Below are 23,061 nucleotides of genomic sequence, written 5' to 3'. Positions count from 1 at the left end.
GGCATGGGGGGGAGACAGGGAGAGGCGTTCCGGGGAGGGGGCAGGTAGAGGGAGGGTGGGGAGGAGGCGTGAAAGGAGGAGGGAGTGGGGCGGGAGGGAGGTGGGATCAGTGGAGCTTTGCTCCACCGGATCCAGAGCCTCCATGTTCAGCTGGATGCCTGACATGGAGGCTCTGAATTCTATGCCAACTTCAGGTCAACAGAGAATCATTGTGCAGCTATTCACTTTATCTGGGGGAAGGGGACAAAAGGTGGGAGAAGCTTCTACTGCAGCTGCCTCCACCGCCACTGCTGCCTTCTCACCTTTCTGGTTGCCAACCCAGCGGGTTAGGAATTTTCTTCTTGATTTCTCTTCCCAGTTAGTGTATACTTAACCCTAAAATAAAGCTATCTACTGTTGTCCCTACTAACTGGACAAAGATTCACCTTTTAAATTGGTGCTCTCATATAATCCAGGGGAGAGCAACTACACCCCAGCATGGTGTCTTTTCCACTGGGGTTTGCCCTTTGGGAACAGGGAAGCATTTGATTTATTTTACTATGTAAACTGTTTTGTGAACTCCTTTTGCTGAATAGCTGTATATAAATATATTAATATTAATAAAAATGATAACTTATGGCCTCTCCTTTTCATGGCTTTCCATTAAGTTCTGCCATGCACAGTCCTTGTGTATGCAACAGATTTTCTCTGTATGTTCATGTTATACATATGTAGTAGTGCTGAAAAATGCAAATTCAGTGCCAAGAATCTTTAGGAAAGAAACTGAAAATATAGTGGCCAGTCACATACTGTCCTTATACAAAACTGTAATGTGACCTCGTTTGGAATTGTCTGTCCAGTCCTGGCACTACATTTCAAAAACAATATCATAGAGCTGGAAAAGTTGTGGCTGCAGATGGTCTGTTCTCTGCTCTCTCTAGTGGCCCGTGGGGAAGCATCTGCCAAAAGAGTGCCCCCCATGGACTTCCAATGTGGTAGCGTGCCTCCCCATAGACTAGAGATGGCAGACAATGGACTGCTCACAGCTGCAGCAGATGCTTCATTGATGGCTATAGTCTGTTCTCCACCCTCTCTGGTAGCCTCTGGGGTACCAGAGAGCTTGTTTGGTGAGAAACTTGAAGTGATCAAAGGTGATCTTTTTTTCTGAGATCTCATGGACCACTGCTCATGGGCCAGACCACAGGTAGGGAACCAGTGTTCTAGCAGTTGGAATCATCCCATGAGGTTGATTGACAGGAGATTCAGGACAGGCAAGGAAAATGATTTCTCCACACCAAACATAATTAATGCGTGGGATTTCCCACCACAAGGTTTGATGATGATGGCTTAGATTAGATCAGCAGTTCTCAAAACTTTTAGCATTGGGACCCATTTTCTAGAATGAGAATGTGTCAGAACCCACCATGTGATGTCATGGCTGGAAGTGACATCATCAAGCAGGACAATTGTTAACAATCCTAGGCTGAAATCTTACCCAAGAGAAAGTCCTATTTACTATCATTGTTAAAAGTATATACATAGTAGCCTGTTAAAAGTACACAGCTGTAATATTTCCCCAAATGTAGTCACCAACCAGACACTGGTGGGGCTCCAGTACTTGGGCAAGACAACCTTCGTCAAGTCTGTCTCATTGCTCCATCCTAGCTCATACTACAAATTAAATATGGCAAAGAATGGGGACCCACCTGAAATGGGCTTGTGACCCACTGTTTGAGAAACACAGTTGCCTGTTAAAAGGACAGGTGTGTAACAGTTCCCCAAATGCAGCCACATGCCATGGGAGCATTAAGTGTAATATATTACAAACAAAATATTGCAGTGAGTGGGGACCCACCTGACATGGGCTCACGATCCACCTAGTGGGTCCTGACCCACAGTGTGAGGCAGACTGGATGAGACACAGAGGAGAGGTGCAGGGCGACCGCGTGCGCACAGGCCAGGCGCAGCGCTGGGAGCGACTCCCCGCCCGGCCACCGCGGCCTTCCCTCGGTCCTCCGGGCGCGCCACGCGGCGCGTGGCCGGCGGAGGGCGCTGTGCGGCCGGGCCTCCCGGGCGGCGGGCCGCTCTGGCCCGGCGGCGAGAGAGCGTCATATGACCGGGGCGGCTGCTGCTGCTGCTGCTGCTGCGAGCGGAGTCGGCCGAGGTGCAGCTGCGAGGAGGGAGTGAGCCCGGTGTCGCCGCTGCCACCACCATGCTGGCGCTGCTGTCCCGGCTGCTGGACTGGTTCCGCTCGCTGTTCTGGAAGGAGGAGATGGAGCTGACGCTGGTCGGGCTGCAGTACTCGGGCAAGACCACCTTCGTCAACGTCATCGCGGTGAGAGCGCCCCGGCCCGGGCTGCCCTGCAGCCTCTCCAGGTGGCCGCGCCCCGCCCCGCCCCGCCCGGAGGAGGGATGGGCAGGGGCCGCGGCAGGGCTCCCAGGCTGCCCCTGCCCAGCTCCCTCTCCCGTGCAGGGCTCCAGGCGCAGGCACCAGTCCCCCTGGCACCCTCAGCCCTGACCCCTGCCCAGAGCTCCCTGGCACGGCGCTGCACCCCCTGCGTGCTCAGGCGCTTGCTTGGCAGGGGCCTCCACAGCAGGCAGAAACCCACCAGGCACGGGGTGGGCAGGCACAAAGAGTTATACACCCTTGTACAGAAGAGGGAATTGGGCAGGTGCGACATGGAAGGCTTAAAAAGCTGCCCCTGCCCCCATTCCCTCTTCTACATGAGGCTTCAGGGCAGAGGCACCCAGTCCCCTTTTGCACCTGGCCACCCTCAGCAAGTGCAGCTGCACCCCATGCGTGCCTAGGTGCTTGCCACCTTCTTTCCTTGGCAGGGGCCTCCACAGCAGGCAGAAACTCAACAGGCACAGGGTGACCAGGCACAAAGTGGGGCTAAGTGCCTCCACAGTTAACCCTTGTACAGAAGAGGGAATTCTGGCAGCCTTTTATTCCCTTCCACATTGCACCTGCACCTGCCAAAATTCCTATACAAGGGTTAAAGGTAGAGGAACTCTGTCCCCTTTTGCATCTGCTCACCCTAGACCGGAGTTTCTCAACCAGTGGTACTCAAGGTGGTGTCTGGTGGTACTCGCAGGACACCTGCCACCTGGCAATGTGACACAACAGACAGTGGTAGGAGGCTAGGCTCAGCAGGCATGCCCCAAAGCATGCTTTTCTGTGCTCAAAAAGCCCTCCTGTCTGCCCTGATCCTCTTACCAGTGATTGTTGTGTTGTATCTGGCCTCCCAACCCAGAAGTAACTGGCAGTGATGTTATTGTGGGTTATTTTGGTTCAAATAGGTGGATCATGTGAAGTGGTGCAGTGGAGAACAAATGTTGAGAAGCACTGCCCTAAACTTCAGGCTCCTGTTCTCTGGCTGCTGCTCCTCCAGTTTTCCTCTGCTGCACCTACAACAACCCCACTCAATGTCAACCTCTGTGTCTCACCCAATGGCTTTGTCAGGGGATCTGTGAACATATATATATGGGGTTACTAGATACAAAGTGGGAGTGCCTATATCTGTAATCTAGTGATTTTCAAGCACTGTGCCATGGCACACTGGTGTACCTTGGATGGTCCACAGGTGTGCCATGGGAATTTGGGGAGGGTCATTTATTCATAGGGTAATTGGGTGATTTGAGCTGCATCTACCTAAATTCCCTTGTCTATTCAGGGGTTAAAGGTAGAGGCACTCTGTCCCCCTTTGGTAACCCTCACTAGTGTGGCTTCTCCACTTGCTTTCTCCTCCTCTTGCCATGGCCCTGAGACCTAGCTTCATGCATGCACCAGAATCCAGACCTGCAGCATTTGCCCAACTCCCCTATTTTGGATTACAGCTCTGAGTGCTGCCCTAGGGAAGCTTAAGTCTCACTAATGCTAATAAAACAGTAGTGAGGGCCTACTTTGGCTCTTTGAGGTGCCAGGAGTTGTGGGGGACAAATGGTCCAATATTAGAACTTCTTTCCTGAAGTCCTGAGAGTGCTCCGGTTCAGGAAAAAACTTAAAAGCAGAGTGGGAAAGAGGGATAGGGCACTGTAGCAGTCCAGCTCACTATAGGGTTTTACTTCTAACCTTCTCAGTGTTAACAGGAAATAAATGATCTGCACTGAAGTTGCTCCCCCCCCCCCGCTTGCATTCATTAAACTAGCAGAGTTTAATTCTTCATTTTAGATGGATGCTGAAAATTTTGCTACTTGATTCTGTTGTCTGTATAAGTTGGGCCTGAGTGGTGGGGATGGGTGGGGCTGAGCCTGAAATAAAGTGCATCTTCACTTGGCTTGTCATCCTTGCAACCCCCCCTCCCCGCTGCCAACAACACACACTCACACACACTGTTTGAGAAGCTTTGAGAGGAGGCTGCTGCCCAATCCAGCCTGGCAGCGTCTCTGAAACTCATTGCTTAGCATGCACTGGCTGGGATGGGCAAGGTCAGTATCTTTTTTTCCCCCCTCCCTGCCTTGCAGTAGCTATGATCCTGACTGAGGCTTTGAGGTTGTAGCCTTTTGCAAGAGAACCTCCAGGCCTGGTTTTTCCCTCAGTTTGCCTCAGTTGGGAGATGTGCCAGAGCCTGTTCCTCTTTGGAGGCAGTTAGGATAGGACATGTTGCTTGTGTCACATGATGCAAGATCCGAGTGCTTGGAGAATGGGTCTGTGGTGGTTATTTTTATGTACTGTATGTAGCTGCAATTTTCAATCAGTGTGCCACTGGTCTGCAGATGTACCATGGGAATTTGGGGGAGGGTAATTTATTAATAGGGACATTGAGGGATGCCCACCCTTGCCAGCAGCACAGTGTCTTATTAATTGGCAAAAAAAAAACTGATGGTGTGCTTTAACAATTTTAGCACCTTGTCAGTGTGCTGTGGGATGAAAAAGGTTGAAAAGCACTGGTATATGGTATAACCTGTCCTGAGGTGCTTACAGTCTAGCTGTTGGTACAAAGCTGATGATGGAGAAAGGGAATGGGCTAAACAGGAAAAGTATAGACTGTTTCAATCACATGTACTTAAGTAAGTTACAGTAGTGAATGGTGATCAAGGTAAAAACTTTCTGGAAAAGGAGGAAGTAAGAGGACACATCATGCTAGTTTTCCAAGAGACAATTCTAAGCCAGCTGGTAAAAGAGGGAGCAGTTGTCATGTGCTTTAGTTAGTAAAATTCAACCAGTTTGGGTCTGACCAATTCCTGCATAAGAATAGGATACAAATGTAGCATACGATTTACTGATCCCCTTGTTTTCTCTTTATGTGTCATCTCTGGGTGTTGGATTTTGATGCCATCTAGAAATTTCTGCATTTCAAAATGCATGACATTTTGACATTTCTGTTTTAGTGCTTTGTTTTTAAGGTCAAGACTAATCTCATAATGGTTATTTATATACTGCTTTTTAACAAAAAGTTCATGAAGCAGTTTACATAGTTTAATAAATTATACCCAGTCAACAAAAGGGCTCACAATCTAAAAAGATGCAGAAGAAACTCCAACAAACTGCCCTCTCCTTGTATTCTCTATCCATTGACAGAGTTGTCATCCAGTTTGTTAAACAGACTTGAAGCCTTGGTTTTTCTCCATTATTTTTCATATTCAGCCTGTTGCAAAAATTGCACTGCTTCTCCCTTACAGTATCACAAGAATATGGCCTTTTCTCTCTGCCTTTTTTAGTAGGTTGTGCCCTGGCTTGTCTTTACCACAGCAACCTTGTCTTTGCTGGCATTCAACTGGTTCATCTTGATTCACTCACCTTTGTCACTGCTGTAATCATGTCACCCATCGAATATCCCTTCATTGTTTTTCTGTTCACCCACAGATCCAACACAAACTCCTTGTCCTTGCATCAACATTCTCCCTGCCCAGCTTTCATATTACATTACACTCCAGCTCATGACCTTTGCTTCTCAGCTTGACCACTCTTTAAATTTTCTTTTCTTTCTTGCAGCCTTTTATTGTTAAACTGCTTCCTGAAACACCTGTGCAATGTCTCTCTCTTGCATCCTTCATATACCTTCTTAAAAACCCTTTTCATGAAACCTTTGATGCTACACCCTACTCCTCTCTGCTATGTAAATAGGCCAATCACATTCTTCCCCTGCTGAGTTCTGCCTCTGTTTCCCTTTGCTTCACCTGTTTCCTTTGTTCTGTCTAGGACAGCAATTTCCAACTGGTACACATGTGGCCCTCGTGTGTGCCATGGGAGTTTGGGGGATGGTCATATTAGTAGGGCTGTTTGGGGGTGTGTGCCCCTGCTGGCAGTGTAGTGTGCCCTGTCAGTTGACAAAAAACTGATGGTGTGCTTTGACAGTTTTAGCACCTTGTCAGTGTGCTTTGAGATGGAAAGGGAGGAAAATTGCTGATGTAGAGAGAGATTCCAATCTACAGCCCTACTAGGCGGCTCTTCCCAGTTCAGTTCTAGCAGCCAAGGTCACCCTATAAACCTCTCCGGGCAGGGACCTGGTCTCTCATTCTGTGTAAAGCAGCCTATGTATATATTGCTATTGTGTAGAAAATTACTGATGGTCCCTCCATATCTGTCTTCCTCCCTCAAGTGGCTTTAGAGGCCCTCTAATGAACACTTAAGAATCTCTCTTTACTTCTGGGGCAGGGAAAAGGGGTTCATTTTCCTGCCTTGGTACCGTTCTTTTTTTACAGGCAAAAACAGTCACCCAGGGCCAACTTGGTTGTACAGGTGTTGTGTATGTATTTGAAAGCAATTTCAAGTGAGTTATACTGTGTAACTCCCAAGCAAATTGGCATAGGTTGCAACCTGAGCTGGCAATTAAGCCAATGTTTTTTCATTTTTTGTTGCTTGCATGAATTGCAAGTCCTACTTCATCATGCGTGTGTATATTAAAGTGGCAGTCTCTTCTCCCCATCTTAACCTGCCGCATAGTAAAATGATAGGGTAGCTCAAGTGTGTTCAGAGGTAACTTACCTACATCAAGCAGTCTTGTAATTGAGCTGAAGGCTGTCCTGTTTTCCTCCCTTCCAGTGCTTTGGTGCATGTCTGTGTATAGAGTAGTGTTTCCATCAGTTGTTATGATGAGTTTGGGACCAGCTTTTCAGAAATAGTTCAGAATCTTTTGTGTGCCATTAGAAGAAACAGTGTTGGGTGAATTGGTTTCGCTTTGTCTCCTGGTGAATAAAAGTATCCTCCCCCCCCCCCCAATACAGCAGTACTTGGTGGGTGGCCCTGAGTTGCCAATGGAAACCTGTTTTGATAGGGTGTAAAATGCTTCCATGATGGGACCCAACTGCAGAATTTGTGTTGCTTAGTTTGGTTATTAACTTGCTTATCTCTCCCGAAGTTGGCTCTTAAAAGTTTTTGTTGGTGGCTTTTCAAAATGACTGCATAGCTATAACAAATAGAAGTTGCTACATTTTCCTGGTTTGTTCTGGTTATGTGTGCTGTGAATTTAATCAGGGTGTGCAGCATTGTCCATGAGATCAAACTCAAAATGTCTCCATCTTTGGACATTAGGTAAACCAGCAGCCTTTTCTTTCTACATGAAATACCTTTGATGTGAAATATCAAGGGAGGGCAATAGGATGCAGGTCTCATGTTATCTTGTGTGCTCTCTGAGGCATCTGGTAGGCCACTGTGAGATACAGGAAGCTGAACTAGGTGGGCCTTTGGCCTGATCCAGTGGGGCTCTTCTTAGGTTCTTATGTGACAGCTGCATCTGCTGTTGCTAATGGGTGTAGTTTGCTGTACAAATTTACCAGGGCTAGAACATATTTTACAGACTAATGGTTCATCTTCTTTGCAGTTCTGGGAAATGCTTCCTGGTTTGTGTTGGCTTGGCAGACCATTGAATACAGTATAATGAATTTTGCCTTTGGATATGGTCTCCCTGTTTGCTTCTTCTGAGAGCTTGCCTGTAACCTGACTGGAAATTTCTGAGGGGATCTTATGCATGAGGTCTGAAACTGTTTGGGGTTTTGTTGACTTTCCAGCAGCAGTTCTTAGAATCAAGGGTAAGGAAGAAGTAGTCTGTAGAACTTGAGTGTGGAAGGGTGGTGGCAATGAATTTCCCCAATCCATGTCTTTTATTCTTTTACATTTTTCTTTTTAATTTAACTATTTATAAAACTATAGATATATAACAAATAGAAGCTAAGATATACATTTACAGTGTAAACTAAGTCAGTAGAGAGAACAGAATCTAGTGGTGGGATATACCGATGCTCTCAAAGAACCTGGAAAAATAAAGTTGTTAGAAGTATGCGTGTCCTGGTATCTGCGGGGGTTCCATTCCGGAACCCCCTGTGGTTTACTTAAACTACAAATGCCAGGGACTGCCACCAACCTCTGGAGGCAAGGGGAGCTCCTCCCTGCGCCTTTGTTGGGTCATCTGAGCCCAGCACAGGCTATGCACATCCGTCCGCGGCTTCTGCCAGGCTCAGAATGAGTCTTACAGTAAAAAAAAACTGACTTCTTGTTTCTTTTGTAAAATCAGAAGTGTCATTTTTAATACCTAAAAGGTATTGTGAGGCTCTGGGCAGTCGTGTCTGCAACCCACTGTCCCAGCAAGCTTTGTACCCAGATTTCTGCAACTGCCCAGATGGTTGCGTGACGAAGATGGAAGGGCTTCTTGTGAGCAATACTGTGGAACGGTAAGTACTGATCACAATGGGGAGAGATTCAGTGTCACACTGGATCTGGTCTGTGGGCTGTGGTTTGGCAGACACTGGCTTAAAGCATTGTCTGGTGGATTACCTAATGGATTGGACTATAAGAATGAAAATAGACCATGCAAGACTGACTGGTCCTTGCTTAATTTGGAAAGCCAATAATTCAAAGAACAAAACACCTGAGAGAACAGGGCTAGTGAAACATGTGTTTAAGTTGATTGTGTAATTGGTCGTGTTTCACCTTTTTTTATAGGTGCACTCAAGGGCTTGGTTTGAGTATATAATTTTTAGACTAAACTCACTAAATGGTAAGATCATGTGGGAGTCATACAGCTTTTTGTGCATTCCCCTTTTTGATGCTTTGAATGAGGTGCATGGCCCTCTTCAAGCCTGGTAGAGCACATCTGCTGTCTTTTATTTTTTTCTAAATGGCTATTGAATTACAGTGGCAAAACAGAGGCTGTGTTTTCACATGGCTGTATACTAGTTTCTTGCTCTGTTCTCTTTTGGTAACTCTGTATTTAATGATCTTGTATTATGAAAAGCAAAATCACATAATTAAATACAAGGAACAGACAACACTGTCCACTTTTGCAGGGAAGATTGACGCTTCAGACATCCTGCAGTAGAGAACATATCCAGGAAAGCTGTTGGATGGGTTTTGTGATGGGATGACATCAGTCCAAAAATGAAATTTGAGTTATAGAATATAGTTGTATAACTGGGTTTAACAGAGGCCCAGGAGATGAGTAGATACCATAAAGGAGTCTGTTTGACTCAGAGTGGAGTCCAACCACGACTTGGATCTGTTGAGTAAGCACATTCACATCTTTTGTGCTGGAAAGGGGGAACTGTGTTTCTTGATTCTGTACAAAGTAGCAGATATGTTCAAGTGACCTTTCAGGTGAATTAGGAGCAAATGTAACTACTTGGGATATATAGTTCTCTTTATGTAACAAATACGCTATTGTTGGAAAATGAGACACATTTTAAATTTTATCATTGATTTCAAATAACCAGAAGGAGATGTGGTTGTCTTAGAAACTGCTTCTTAGTGGATAATTTTATTATTCTTTTGCAAATTGTACTACACTACAATATAAAGGTTACATTCTCTCTGCTGAGCAAGAGTTTATATACTGCAACCTAAACTTGAGATGACATCAACCAGAGAGTTGCGTTAAACGTAGAAGTGAAAAACAGACAAATCTAAATTCCTAGGAGCCAGCATCAGCAAGCTAGGCACCCAGTGACTGAACATTTTTCCAAGCCCTGGTTAACAGAATATGAGAAGGAAATAATTGGTAGAAGTATAATTCCACCCCTTGTGCATCATGTATGATGATTTTATGGTGTGAATTGAGTAACAAGAAGAAAAGCAAGTGGTGCGTTCTTGGCTTTCAATTTGTTAGACTGGTCTGGTTGGTTTTCAGATGCTAAACAAATAATTTGGTAGCTTGTGTTTCCTGTATTCATTTTTTAAACTCTGGTAAAGAAATAGCACTTCCCAAGATGAACAATTTTGACTTTTGTTGCTTTTTTTTTTTTGAAGACATTTTGGGCTTTCTGTATGTTGTCATTTGTGAAAGTTGTGTTGGTTCGGCAAGTTTTCATATGTGTAGTGGCGGTTTCTTTCAGTCTGTTGATAGTAGAAATATAAACTGGAAAGGGAAGGGTGGGTTGGTTGTGCAATGTGTTTGCTTATTGCTTAGTTAAATTTTAGCATATCTGTAGACTTATCTCAGTGAAAGCTATTAAATCTGATATGCTTTCAAACCCCTTTCTGGGCAAAATAAAAAGAGCTTTGTAGGTTAGTAGTTTGTTCTATTGTTGATTGGACTATAGTTTAGCAATGATGGCATTTCTTATCAAGCAGTGGTTGCAACTGATAAGGCTTTTCTGCTCTTTTTAAATAAAGTGCTGGTTTCCGCCTTGGTATAAAGGATTAGCTCTTAGCCCATCTCTCAGAGTACAAGTTCCTATGAGCTAATAGCTTGCCTGCTCTACTGTTCAGATTCCTAAACTTTTCACTGCATAGATTAGGCCAGCAATTTTCACTTGCTATGCCACAAATGGTTTGCAGGTGTGCCACAGGAGTTTGAAGCATAGCAATTGAAAATTGCTGCAAAACTCTTCTGGGTTCTGCAGCTCTGTTTCTAGGGCAACTGTCTGTAGTCACAAATTGTATGTCCCTCTGTATGTATGTATGACATACTGTATGAATTGTATGATAGAGGAGGAGGAACAGACAATTTGTGAGTGCAGTAACCCTAGAAACAACAGCTACTGAATCTGGAAGGCAGAAGTGAAATTACAAGAGACTAAGACCATAGAGATGGTCAGTGTGCCATGAGATGAAAAACATTGTAATTGCTGGATTAGGCCCTTACCCATACCCATTTATCAGCTGCAATGGATCATGGCTTGTTTTTCGTACAGATATAAGAATAGTATGACTCATGAAAGATGATCTAATCAAGATGAAGGCTAGATTCTATTGCAAGGTATTTCCTGATCCATCCAACCTGACAATATATGAGATGGCTGAAATCATTTTGTATTGCTAAGCAAAGAGCTTGGCTTTAAGAAGTTCTTGGTCTCTGTTTCCTTAAAATGCATCTGTATGATCAACCATTAAAATGTGTTTGAAATGGGATGAAGAGTAAAGAGCTGTGTTGACTCTAGCTTTATTGACTATCATTAGCAGTAGTTGATGGGCTACAGGTGGTACTTAGCCCTGGGCTAATGTGCTGCTGGCTCATACATTTGGCTGCTTAAATCAGGGCCCAGTCCCAGAATTGGATATCCTAATGTGTGATGAATTGGCAACCTCGCCTGGTTGCAATAACAATGCAATAACATTGTATAATTCTTGTGTGAACTCCCTGCTGTAGTCTGCAGATGGCTTTATGCTGCATAAATTATGCTGGATGCAAACAGGTATAGTTGTAGAAATGACAAGGGAAGTAACAAAGCTTGGAACAAGACATCTGTTCTGTATCATAAGTGATGAAACTGGAAGGAAAAGCAGTAACCAAACTAATATGTACTTTACTACATATTAAGCTAAAGTGAACTTGCAACATACTGTCTGCATTCATCTGCTTGGATATTTTATTATATTTGTAGCACTTTGGCTTCTGTGGGGAGAAAAACCAAACTTGTGACTTCAACTCCTGGCATATTATGTTGGAATTTCAATCACCCAGCTACATGAGGATCTGAGCCAGAGTTAAATATCTACAGTAGTGGATTCAAATCTGGTATCTGCCCATAAGTATCTAATTCTTTGGTCACATTCTTATTCAGGTTGAGATGTATGCCAGCTGATCTGCATATGTAGGAAGACTTATTTGATTTGCCTTTGTAACTCTCTGCCAGCTGTTGGCATCTTTCAGTCTCGGAAGACTATGGTGTCACGCTCTGAATGGTGGTTCTGGAACAGAGTGTCCTTTCCAGTGCGCGAAGCCTGGGTAAAGTAGGTATGGAGGATAGGCTGTTAGCCATGCAGCAAATCCTCCCTCTCCACGTCGCTGAAATGGTCCAATGGAAAGGCAGAGGCCAATACGGTTGGTTCCAGCGACGTCGCAGGAGTTGCCAGAACGTGACTGTGTTCAGCCATGAACTGCCTCAGGGACTCCGGCTCCGGATTTTGCCTCGAGGTTGACTCCTGAAGCCTTTTCCATAACTGGATGTAGCCACAAGGCAGTGAAGGTTTGGGATCAGAGTTTTCCTTCTCTCAGATGAGCTGCCTTCCCAGGCTGACGAGTCCCATCTACCCGGTGGCTGTTTAGTCGCCTCTTACGACAAGTACAGCCAAACTGAGGGCCTATTCTTATCCCCAGCCCCCAGGGATAATGTAGTTGCTACTCTGCCAGTAGGGTACATACATTGCTGAAACCAAAAACTGAGGATCCCTGATGATCTCTGCCCATCATTAAACACAATGAATGTTTTTTTGGTTAATAATTCCTAGATTAACAAAGTTTTAGTGAAGTACTATACAATGAGGACATAAGCACTATACTGCAATTCATACCTGGTGAAATCGTTCCTACTATGTTTCATTCAGGTGTGGCAAAAATGAAGGGCTGGGTTGAGCAACTGCTAGAATTTGTAGTGGTTTTAGGGATCAGTCTTATTGAAGCTACTTGTCAGAAGAACTGGCACAACTGCTTCCTTGTAGAGGCAGAACAGCATATCCTCTGAACCATTTTGAATCCTAACCATCTGCAAGGCCCATCAGTATCTCTTGTAACTGAGATTTCTATCAGTTTAGGACAGGGGTGTCCAAAGTTTTTGGCAGGAGGGCCACATCAACTCTCTGACACTGTGTCGGGGGCCGGGAAAAGAAAGAATTAATTAACATTTAAAAATTTGAATAAATTTACATAAGTTTACATAAATGAATATATTAAAGATGAACTTATATGAATGAATGAAGGTCTTGCAATAGCTCAAGGCCTATAAAAGGCCTTGCACAAAGCAAGGCCAGCCTTTCCTTTGCTGCCGCTACTGCATCACAGACATGAAAAAGCAAGCAGTGGAGGAAGCCCTCATCCCACAGCTCAAGCGAGAGGTCAAACAGTCAACCTCACACTGAGAGCAGTTGCATCGGGCAAGTGCGGGTTCCAACAAATCTCCGGAGCGCCAGAGGCTCATTGGAGACTGGGGGCTCCCTGATGGCTGCATTGAAAGGCCTTGAGGGCCGCATGTGGCCCCAGGGCCGGGGTTTGGGCACCCCTGATTTAGGATATCAAGCGTTGAGTTAGTATTTGAAATCTCTGGTAATATGTGTAGAAGGAACCATTTCAACTGCAAATATATTCTTTCTGCGAGGTCTTCTGAATTTCAAATAGTTTGCTAACTGCAAAGACCTTGTACAAACTGTAAAAACCATGAGGCTAATTTGGACACTACTTGTACTTTGCAACTGGGTTCTTCCAGCTTAGTTTCTGGAGGTGACAGCTGTTAAAGTAGCAACTATATTTGTTGGATGAGGGGTGTGTGTGTGTGGCAGTTACCAATGTAGTAGTGATGCTTTTTCCCATTCATCATGAAAGGGAGACCTGCTTTTCTGGTTTTTCTCCTGCAAACAGATTGCGTTTAGGCATCATGGCTTGTAACATGTGATGATTTTTCTGTTGTATTTTTCTTCCCTAAATCTGCACAATCCCATTTTAAAGGCTTCTAGGCCAGATGCCATCACAACCTCCTTGTGGCAAGGAATTCCACAAATTAATTATGTGTTGGTTAAAGCAGCTGCCCTAAAGGTTGGCTGGTCAACCCATAAAGGTTTCAGCAGCTTTGGTAGTGTTCAGGGAGAGAGAAGTCATGAAAGGAAGTGTTGATTTTGAATGCTGACACAGTGGTTCTTGGGTGGGCTTAATGCAACACTAGCAGGTTAATGCTCAGTAACCCAAAATCAAGATAGGATGCAATGGGCAAAAGAAGAATGAGGATTAAGAGGCTCTAATGCCAAGGGTTTTTTTTACTGATTTTTGCCCCATGGAATCCAGTGGAGGTCCTTAATTGCCAATTCAGGACCACTGCTGAGTTCTGCCTTTGTTGACCTGCCTAGTTGGCTACGGTGAGAGCCATGTGGTGTGGTGGTTTGGGAGGTGGTCTTAGACCTAGAAGATCCAGGTTCAAATCCCCCCTCAGGCATGAAGCTTCCTGGGTGACTTTGGGCCAGTCACTTACTCTCAGCCTCACCTACCTCACAGGGTTGTTGTGAGAACAAATGGAGGGGAGTAGCTGTGTACACTGCCCTGAGCTCTTTGGAGGAAGGGCAGTATCAAAATGTGGTAAATAAAATAGTTGAGGGTGTTGTAACTAGTTGGAGGGCTGTTGGATTGTTTCCAAGGTTGGGGCTCCAATCATTACATTAATGGGGGGGGGGTGGTTACATGATTTGTGGAAAAGTATTCTCTTGCCAACAGTCTTGTAAAATAACCACATTACTTTCTGGCCCTTTACTGTCCAGGCAGGCACATATTCCCAAATGCATGTGTTGATGTGTATCTCCTGCACACCTTGAATTAAACAGAAAGTGCTGGATATTGTACCTCTAATTGCATTTAGCTAGCAAACATCTGCAGATAACGATCTCTCAATGACTTGCCCTGAAATGCTTTTAAAATGACTTGCTTCTCCATGCACTCCTGTACCTGTGTGTGGTTAGGAAGGGTTGTGTGGAAGGCAAGAGTGGCAAAACTTGTGTGTGAACACCTTTCTCTGTTCTCTTTCGTTTCTCCTCTCTCCTTTTATTGACTTTTATCCCATCTTTCACCTGTACATTAGGGCACCCAAGGTGGCTTACAGAATATAAGAACACAAACAGTAGTAAATGCAACAGAAGCAGTGATCCATTTTTTGAGTACACTCATGGGTGGATTGCAAGCACTTATACAGAGGGCGTGACGCAAACTCCTGGTAGTGTTGCCAAGCCTTAATGGGAGGCCCCAGATGTCTCTTCTGGGTTGTGCTGTGCCTACAACCCACTCTGTTGGCCTCCATAGGTGGTTTGTGAACACAACTTCCAGTTTTGCCAGAAGTTGTTTCCAGACACTTCTGCAGGCCATTTGGAAGTCCATGGAGCCCAATAGAGTGGGTCACAGGCCTGGCACAACCCAGAGGAGTCCCTCCAGGGACTCCCATTAAGGCTTGACAACACTATCAGCAGCGCCACATTGACCCACCACAAAGGGTAAGGTGGTTTTCCGTTCTGAAAAGTTTGAGAATTAGTTCAATAGAAACATTCCCCTATTAATAAAGTATAAAATTAGCAATGCAAATACACCAAGTTAAACAGAGCATGGCACAAAGCATAGTCCCCAATTCACAGGAAGCCAATCAGCAGAGGCATTGACCCAGGAATATTGTAAACTCTGTGCAACATGTTTAGCCATAGTCTGCTATTGTTACTCTTAAAAGATTAGTTGTGAATCTCTTGCACTTGTTGCACTGTTTACAAGCCAGTTAATACAGAATGTGGGAGCCCAGTCGTGGGGTTTTAAGTTGGGAAACTTGCTCTATATCCTTTTAATGATATGCTTCATCTTAAGTGCTTTCTGGAGTGTGAAGGGGTCAAAAGAAAAAAGCATGTAAAAGTTCAGGCTTGTCCCAGTGACTTCAGCCTACAGTGAAGGATCGTACAACTTGACTGTAGAATAGCCTTGTTTACTTTTCGTGAGGGTTGATGTGTGCCTAGGCTTTTATAAAGTATAAGATGTTTATGTGGTGTAGCTTTCTTGAGTGCTGAAAACAAACACTGGTTTGTTTATCTTAGTCGGCAGATGTCACTTGTTGGCATAGCTGTGACTCTGTCGGCGGCATGTGTTGCTCAGCAGCCATACTGCTTGTGCTCCCAGCTGAAGGACACATGACCACACTGACAAATTACCAGTGAGCTTGAGGGGTGAAGCTCACCACCTAATTTTATCAGTGAAAGCCTAATTCCAGTCACTTAGGCTTGGTGCCAAACTGCCTCTCAACAGAATGTGCTTGAGCTTTCACATTTTATTCTATTTCACTTCCCCATCTTTTTGGATGTGACTGCAGTTTGTGAACTACAGTATAGATGGCTATCTTAAAGCAGTTTGGTGTATGGCAGAATTTGGAGCAGATCGAGACGGCTAATGTGGTGAAAGCAGGTTAGGGTGACTTTGGGGGGAGGTGGAGTAGCACATAGCGACAGTTTGTGCCATTGCTCTGACATGTCACAGTCAAGTGATGGAACTTGCTGACTTTATGAACTGCTTTGAAACCTGGGAGCAAGCAGGAAGTGGTGTAATTGTGTAATTTTGCTGATTTTTAAAAATTTGTTGAATGTCGGAGCATTTACAAAAATGGCCCTATGCATTAAAAAAGCCCTTCTTACTAACTTGTAATGAAGTCCTATAAGGTTTACTCAGAAGTAAGTCTTGTGGTCGGGGACAGTGCCACAGTGATTGCGGTGCCATAGGGACCCAGGGGTATGTAAACATACGGGGGGGGGGGTGTCGGGAAGCCCCCTGGAGGCTTGCAGCTCCCTCTGCAAGCATCTCCTCTGCAGCAGTGCTCCTCGGAGCTCCAATTGCAATTGCATCAGAGTTCACTGCATGTCTACATATCCGTGGGTCCCTGCAGTGCCATGATCACTGTGCTGCTGTTAGGGCACCTGTTCTGGGCCACTACCCTTAATGGGGAATAGCCAGTTTTCTCTTCCTATGGTGGGTCATTACCCACTGCTTTGAGAAACTGTTTTACAGTTTTTAATATATTAGGCTAAATGCTATCATGGTATGAGACTGCATTTGGGGAAGTGTTACGGATCTGTACTTATAACAGGCTACTGTATATATGCTTTTAGCCTTGATGGACAATGGGGCTTACTCCCAAGTAAGTGTGGCTTGGACTGCAGCCTTTGGATTGTTAGGGAATTTTTTAAAACAGATCAGCAACTGCAAGGGAGAGTTAGGATCCTCTTTATTTTAAATGAATTTTTAAACTTATACTGTACTTATTATATATTTTTCTTACTTGGTTTCATTTTTGTCATATGGGGGTGTTAAAAATTTTCCTGCTTGATCATGTCACTTCCAGCCATGACATCACTTCCAGGTTAATGACATCACTTGTGGTGGGTTCCAACATATTATCATTCTAAAAAGTGGGTCCTGGTACTCAAAAGTTTGAGAACCACAATTCAGATATGTAATGTTCTGTGATGTAGCCTTTCCTATTTCTATAGAGGTCACTATACTTGCATTTTAATTACTAGGAAACATTTAATGTTGAGATTGTCTGTTGGAAAACTGCCATTGTTAGACACTGCTGCCTATGTAGAATTTATAAATAGTGCCTGACCAGACCCTGCTACTTCAGAAACTTCTGTTTAAGTTCAGAATATTGCAGATTTTCATTATTGCTTGTTGTGTTGGAACAAACTTCTGGTTCCAGAGTTGGGATACTAGTTATTTCACAACTTGTTTCAAAAACAGCTTCACTCCTTGTTTTGGCGCTGTAACAGTTAGTTAGTTAGAGAGAGAGAGAGAGAGAGACCCTGCCTTTCCACCCCACTTAAGGGCCCTCAAGATGGCCTTTATCATCTTGAATGTTCTGAATGAAGTAAAACTTCTTTTCGATGCATGTTTCAAGGAATGTCTTGTAGGATAAAGTTTCAGATAATGTGCTAGGGTATTTAAGAACATGTCAGAGTCCCACTTTTTTTTTTTGCTCTAGAGTACATAAACAGATAAGTGCTAGGACTTAACGCTGAAGTGAAGACTAAACAATCAGCCTGAGTACAAGGGGTTCTACCTATGCTTGTCACTCTGTAATGCTAGTCACTCACTTTGCTCTGTAAGCTGGAATCATTCCCAGTGTGCTCTGTGGTTCCTCTTCCATTTGTGAGCCTGTACAGAAGAAGGGGCGAGATCACTGTGCTCTGAGGATTGGAGCACAGGTGGAGCCTCTTGCACAGCCCAGACTATATGTAAACTCAAAACTACACAAGTCAGGGAGTGTCTGTATATTAATATTCACCAACTAGCACCCTGCCCTTTCCCTTCTAATGAAGTCACCTTGGTTGTAAGATCAGTTGTATTGGTATTATCACAAAGATTCAGCACTACTGCATTGCTGAGATGAGCTTAATCTTCTGTGTCTAAGAAAATACTGTCTCCAGGGCCAAATATTTGAGTATAGCCAGGGATTAGCTATGGTAAAATGTAGGGTGAAAAAGGAGCAGAAGGCTGAAGTGGATAATGGAATATGAGGCACTAAAGCAAGAACAGGGATTTGGAGGTGAGGCATGGTTGCAGGAGGCGGCAGAGGAGTGATTTATTTACCATTTATAGGTTTTTGCTGAAAATGCAGGAGCACTTCCTGACAAGGAACATGAGTAAAGGAAAGCTTGAGCGTTTGGAGGGTATTTCATGTAACATAGGCTGGATGCTACAGTTGTAAATATGTTAAATGTTTTGTTGTAGAGGTTTCTCTTTGCATAAGCATATCTAATCATATACCAACCTGAATGTGGTTATGTTCTTGCATCCCATTCAAGAGGGTACAGCAAATGCTGATTCTTTAGTAATTTTTGATCTCTTCATCTGTATCTTTCATAAGCACATTGAGAAAAATAACCAGAAGCGTATGATTAAGAAATGACATTCAATAAGTTCTCAGGCACACAGTTCTCTGGGAAGGAAGGGCTGGCATTCTTGCTGCTGGGATGCCCCTCCTCCTGGAAGGTAGGATCGGAACCTCAGTGAACGGATACTCCTCCCACGTTGGGGGCGTCCCATGCTGCTCCCCAGTTCTGGTCCTACCTTCTAGGAACAAGGACGGACCTCTGTCGTGCTCTGGCACAATATCAGTATTTTTTTTATTTTTCCTTCAGCCTTCTTCCCAGGAGCAGGGGCGTAGAACTTCCCCCCCGCCTCCCAGGCTCTGAACAGCCCAGAGCCTGCCTGCTGGTGGGACTCAGCGCTGCTTCCCCCCTCACTGCAAGCGGCAGGAACGGCGGGTTGAGGTGGCGTGGGAGGCTTCCAACCCCCTCCCCGCGCGGAGCCAATGGCAGACCCACGCCAGCGGCGGCAGCAGCAGCACCTTCACGGCAGGGCGGCCAGCAGGAGCACCGGAACCGTGGCAAGCGCCATCTTGGGCCCTCCCCCCTTCCCCGTGGGAGGGACTCAGGCCTAGGCAGCTCAGTGGCGGAGCACTCCGCAGGCCCCAGCGACGCTACGCCCCCTCAGGAGGCTCGCCGGCACGGTGAAGCGCCCATCGGTCGCTGCTCCCCCAAGCGGCAGCGGAGCAGCAGTGAGGGGGTGTCAGTCGCCGGGGTCCCCCCTCATCTGGCGCGACCCCCCGCTGACCTCCAGTAGCGGCAGCAGCGGACCCGATAAGCCCCCAGACAGTGCAGTCTCCCCTTCCCCGCAGTGGTAGGCGAGCGCGGGGGGGGGAACGCCAATGGGCAGCACGCCCAGCAGGTGGCGCTACCGCACCCCTCATAGTGGAATCACCGTGGGGCAGGCATCCTCCAGGCGAAGGGTGAGCACCCAGGCAGGCTGAGCTGACCCCCCACCTTTTCCAGTCTTACAGCTTTGTGAGGCCCCCCCCAAGGAGGACAGGAACCTGCAGCGCCTGGGGCCACAGCCCCAAGGAGGACAGGAGGAGTACCAGGACCCACCTGGCACCGCAGTTACCCCAGGGGGACATGGCCCCACCATAAGCCAGTATGGGCCAGCCCGGGGGGGGGGGGTGTTTGCACTGTCCCAGGCCCAAATTGAGGACATGGTGCGGCAGATCCTGGGGGAAGCCAGCAATCCCAGGCCCATAAGGGGCAAGAGGAAGTGTAAACGGCCCCCAATCCTCATCCAGCTCCAATTACATAAGAACAGCCCCACTGGATCAGGCCATAGGCCCATCTAGTCCAGCTTCCTGTATCTCACAGCGGCCCACCAAATGCCCCAGGGAGCACACCAGATAACAAGAGACCTCATCCTGGTGCCCTCCCTTGCATCTGGCATTCTGACATAACCCATTTCTAAAATCAGGAGGTTGTGCATACACATCATGGCTTGTACCCCGTAATGGATTTTTCCTCCAGAAACTTGTCCAATCCCCTTTTAAAGGCGTCCAGGCCAGACGCCATCACCACATCCTGTGGCAAGGAGTTCCACAGACCAACCACACACTGAATAAAGAAATATTTTCTTTTGTCTGTTCTAACTCTCCCAACACTCAATTTTAGTGGATGTCCCCTGGTTCTGGTGTTATGTGAGAGTGTAAAGAGCATCTCCCTATCCACTCTGTCCATCCCCTGCATAATTTTGTATGTCTCAATCATGTCCCCCCTGAGGCGTCTCTTTTCTAGGCTGAAGAGGCCCAAACGCCATAGCCTTTCCTCATAAGGAAGGTGCCCCAGCCCCGTAATCATCTTAAATTCCACCAGCCCCAAGAGGGAGCCCCCCCACGCAAGCGGCATAAGGCCATGGGTGAAAAGGGCGAGTCAGACAAGCCCAACTGCCGCAAGCGGACCAAGGAATCCAGCAGGGCAACCTCAGACCCCTGGGAGTCAGTCACCCCGACCCGTCTGAGGACTCCAGGGAGGAGGGAGAACTCACTGGTGAGGACCAAGGGTCCCCAGAGGAAAGTGGGGGCAAGCTTTTCCCTTCGGACCTGTACCCACGCCTACTGGCCAAGGCAGCAGGATCTTGGACTTAGGTAACGAAGGGGAAACCGAGGCATGTGAGGCTTCAGAGCCTTGCAGGCCCAGCTCCAAGTTCCTCTGTCCCCAGAAGGCTACCACCAAGGCTGTGGTTCCCTTCCCAGACCCCTTCAGGCAGGCCCTAGAGGCTGAATGGGGGACACCCACCAGGTCCAGGCATACCCCACGCTCTGTGGACAAACTCTGTTGTCTGCCAGCTGACGTTATGGAGCAGCTGAAGGTCCCAGGTGTGGACTCCCTGGTGGCAGCACTATCTTCCTCAGCCGTGCTGCCCTCAGAGGGGGAGGGGGCCCCAGGGACCCTTGCGACCGACGGGTGGAGAGCGCCCTCAAGAGGGATTTTGAGGCCTCCGCCCTAGCCATTAGGGCATCAGCTGCCACCTCCATTATGACAAGAGCTGTTATGGCCTGGTGGTGGACCTGATGGCCTCAGACAAGTCCCTGTCTAGGCCCACACATAACACCCTCAAGAAGTTGTCGCTAGCAGCAGCCTTCTCAGCAGACGCGTCCCTGGAGGCCATGCAGTTCAGCGCTAGAGTGGTGGCTGCAAATGTAGTGGCTAGGAGGAACATCTGGCTCCAACACTGGGATGTAGATCAGGGCTCCCACTGTTCAGGGCCACATCACTGGGATGTAGATCAGGACACTGTCACGATATTAAACAGGAGAAATTTCTCTGAATTTGTACATAATGAAAGGTTTTACCTCTTTTCGCATGTAGTCCAATGTCAGAATGGATCATCAGCCAACATCCTATTCCCTGCTGATCAAATTCTTGTTTGCATTTTTGCTGTGTAAATCATGTAAATTCTTGTATATTCTGAAGACTACACATTATTGTTTGAAACTTTCAAATATAATGAGGAATTTCCATTTGAAAGCCTTGACCAAGAACATCTCCGACATATTGTTTCCATGGTTTGAGATCAAACCATTGTTTGGTTCAATACCTTGTTTGGTTCAAATTAAATTAGGTCTGTAATACAGAGATGTTAGTAACCCAATGCACCAACTCCCAAAGGTACGTACTGGTTCCATGCTGGAGGCTTGTCTGGAAGTCATAACGTATGCAAATCAAAAAAGCTTGCTCTTGCCTGCCCGGCACTATTGCACCTGTGCAAAAGCACCACAGTGGATGGACTGTGCCTGTGCTAAAATGATGATGTGTCTGTCCATATTGCAGGGACATATAACTCTGCATCTGAATTTGAAAGGGCTTGGATGTCTGAAGTCAGGGTTTTGCATACAGCTATTAGACATTTGGCATGGTTAATTCTATAATGCTTATCTCAAATCCTTAGTAAGGTATTCATCAATTTACATAATTGTGAATAATGCTGTAACTATGCTTGCAAGTATGTAGAAGTGTTTAATTCTTTAGCTTGAATGCCAGTTTTGAGAATTATAGATCAATTTCATGTTCATTGCATACAACTTGCCTAGTAATGTACTGTTGCTTAAACATTCAGGATTCTGTCCCTTTTCTTGTCATGTTGAGCAGAGGTTGTCAATCTGTGGGTCAAAGCCTGCGCAAAAGAAAGGCTTGAATTCAACCCAGTAGTGGTGCTGCCTTATCAAAACTGAGTTCTTGATATAATCCTGCACAGCCTCTTCTTGCTGTTTTCTCCTGCAGTTCCGAAGGTCAACCTTGCTTAGGCTGCTACCTCACAGGGTTGTTGGGAAGATGCAAGAGGTAGAGGGAAATGGGGTGGGGGTTGGATGACTATGGGGACACATCAGGTCCTGATGGGCGTAATGGGTGCCCAGTCTCATACTTCAGTTAGTAGGGTCATGGCACAAAAAAGGTTGAAGACCACTTATGTAGAGTAACGTAATTTAGTGGGAGGGTTGGATTCCCCCGGAACTTGCATTGCTGTGGCTGTGATCTAGACCGTGGTGTCCACACATTTTGGCAGGAGGGCCACATCATCTCTCTGACACTGTGTCGGGGGCTGGGAAAAAATTAATTTACATTTAAAATCTGAATAAATTTCATAAATCAATTTATTAGAGATGGAACTTATATGAATGAATGAAGGTCTTGCAGTAGCTCAAGGCCTATAAAAGGCCTTGCACAAAGCAAGGCCAGCCTTTCCTTCGCTGCTGCAGCTGCATCACAGACATGGAACAGCAAGTAGTGGAGGGAGCCCTTGTCCCACAGTTCAGGTGAGAGGTCTAATAGTTGTCCTTACACTGAGAGCAGTTGCATTGGACCAGCAAGGGTTCCAGCAAGTCTCTGGA

At 46.0% G+C, this 23,061-nt stretch overlaps 1 protein-coding gene across 1 annotated transcript in view; it reads left to right on the top strand.

Moving 5' to 3' along the window:
* Nucleotides 1-2,086: 2,086 nt before the first annotated feature.
* Nucleotides 2,087-23,061, top strand: part of ARL8B (ADP ribosylation factor like GTPase 8B) — a 34,105-nt gene continuing 13,130 nt past the window's right edge. Inside the window, exon 1 of the mRNA XM_066616704.1 lies at nt 2,087-2,314. Within this exon, the coding sequence (XP_066472801.1) occupies nt 2,192-2,314 (123 nt within the window). The 5' untranslated portion in view covers nt 2,087-2,191. The remainder of the gene's footprint in view (nt 2,315-23,061) is intronic.

The sequence above is a fragment of the Tiliqua scincoides genome, chromosome 2 (assembly GCF_035046505.1).
Source record: "Tiliqua scincoides isolate rTilSci1 chromosome 2, rTilSci1.hap2, whole genome shotgun sequence".
NCBI classification, from domain to species: domain Eukaryota; kingdom Metazoa; phylum Chordata; class Lepidosauria; order Squamata; family Scincidae; genus Tiliqua; species Tiliqua scincoides.
This window is presented reverse-complemented; position numbering and strand designations above follow the sequence as displayed.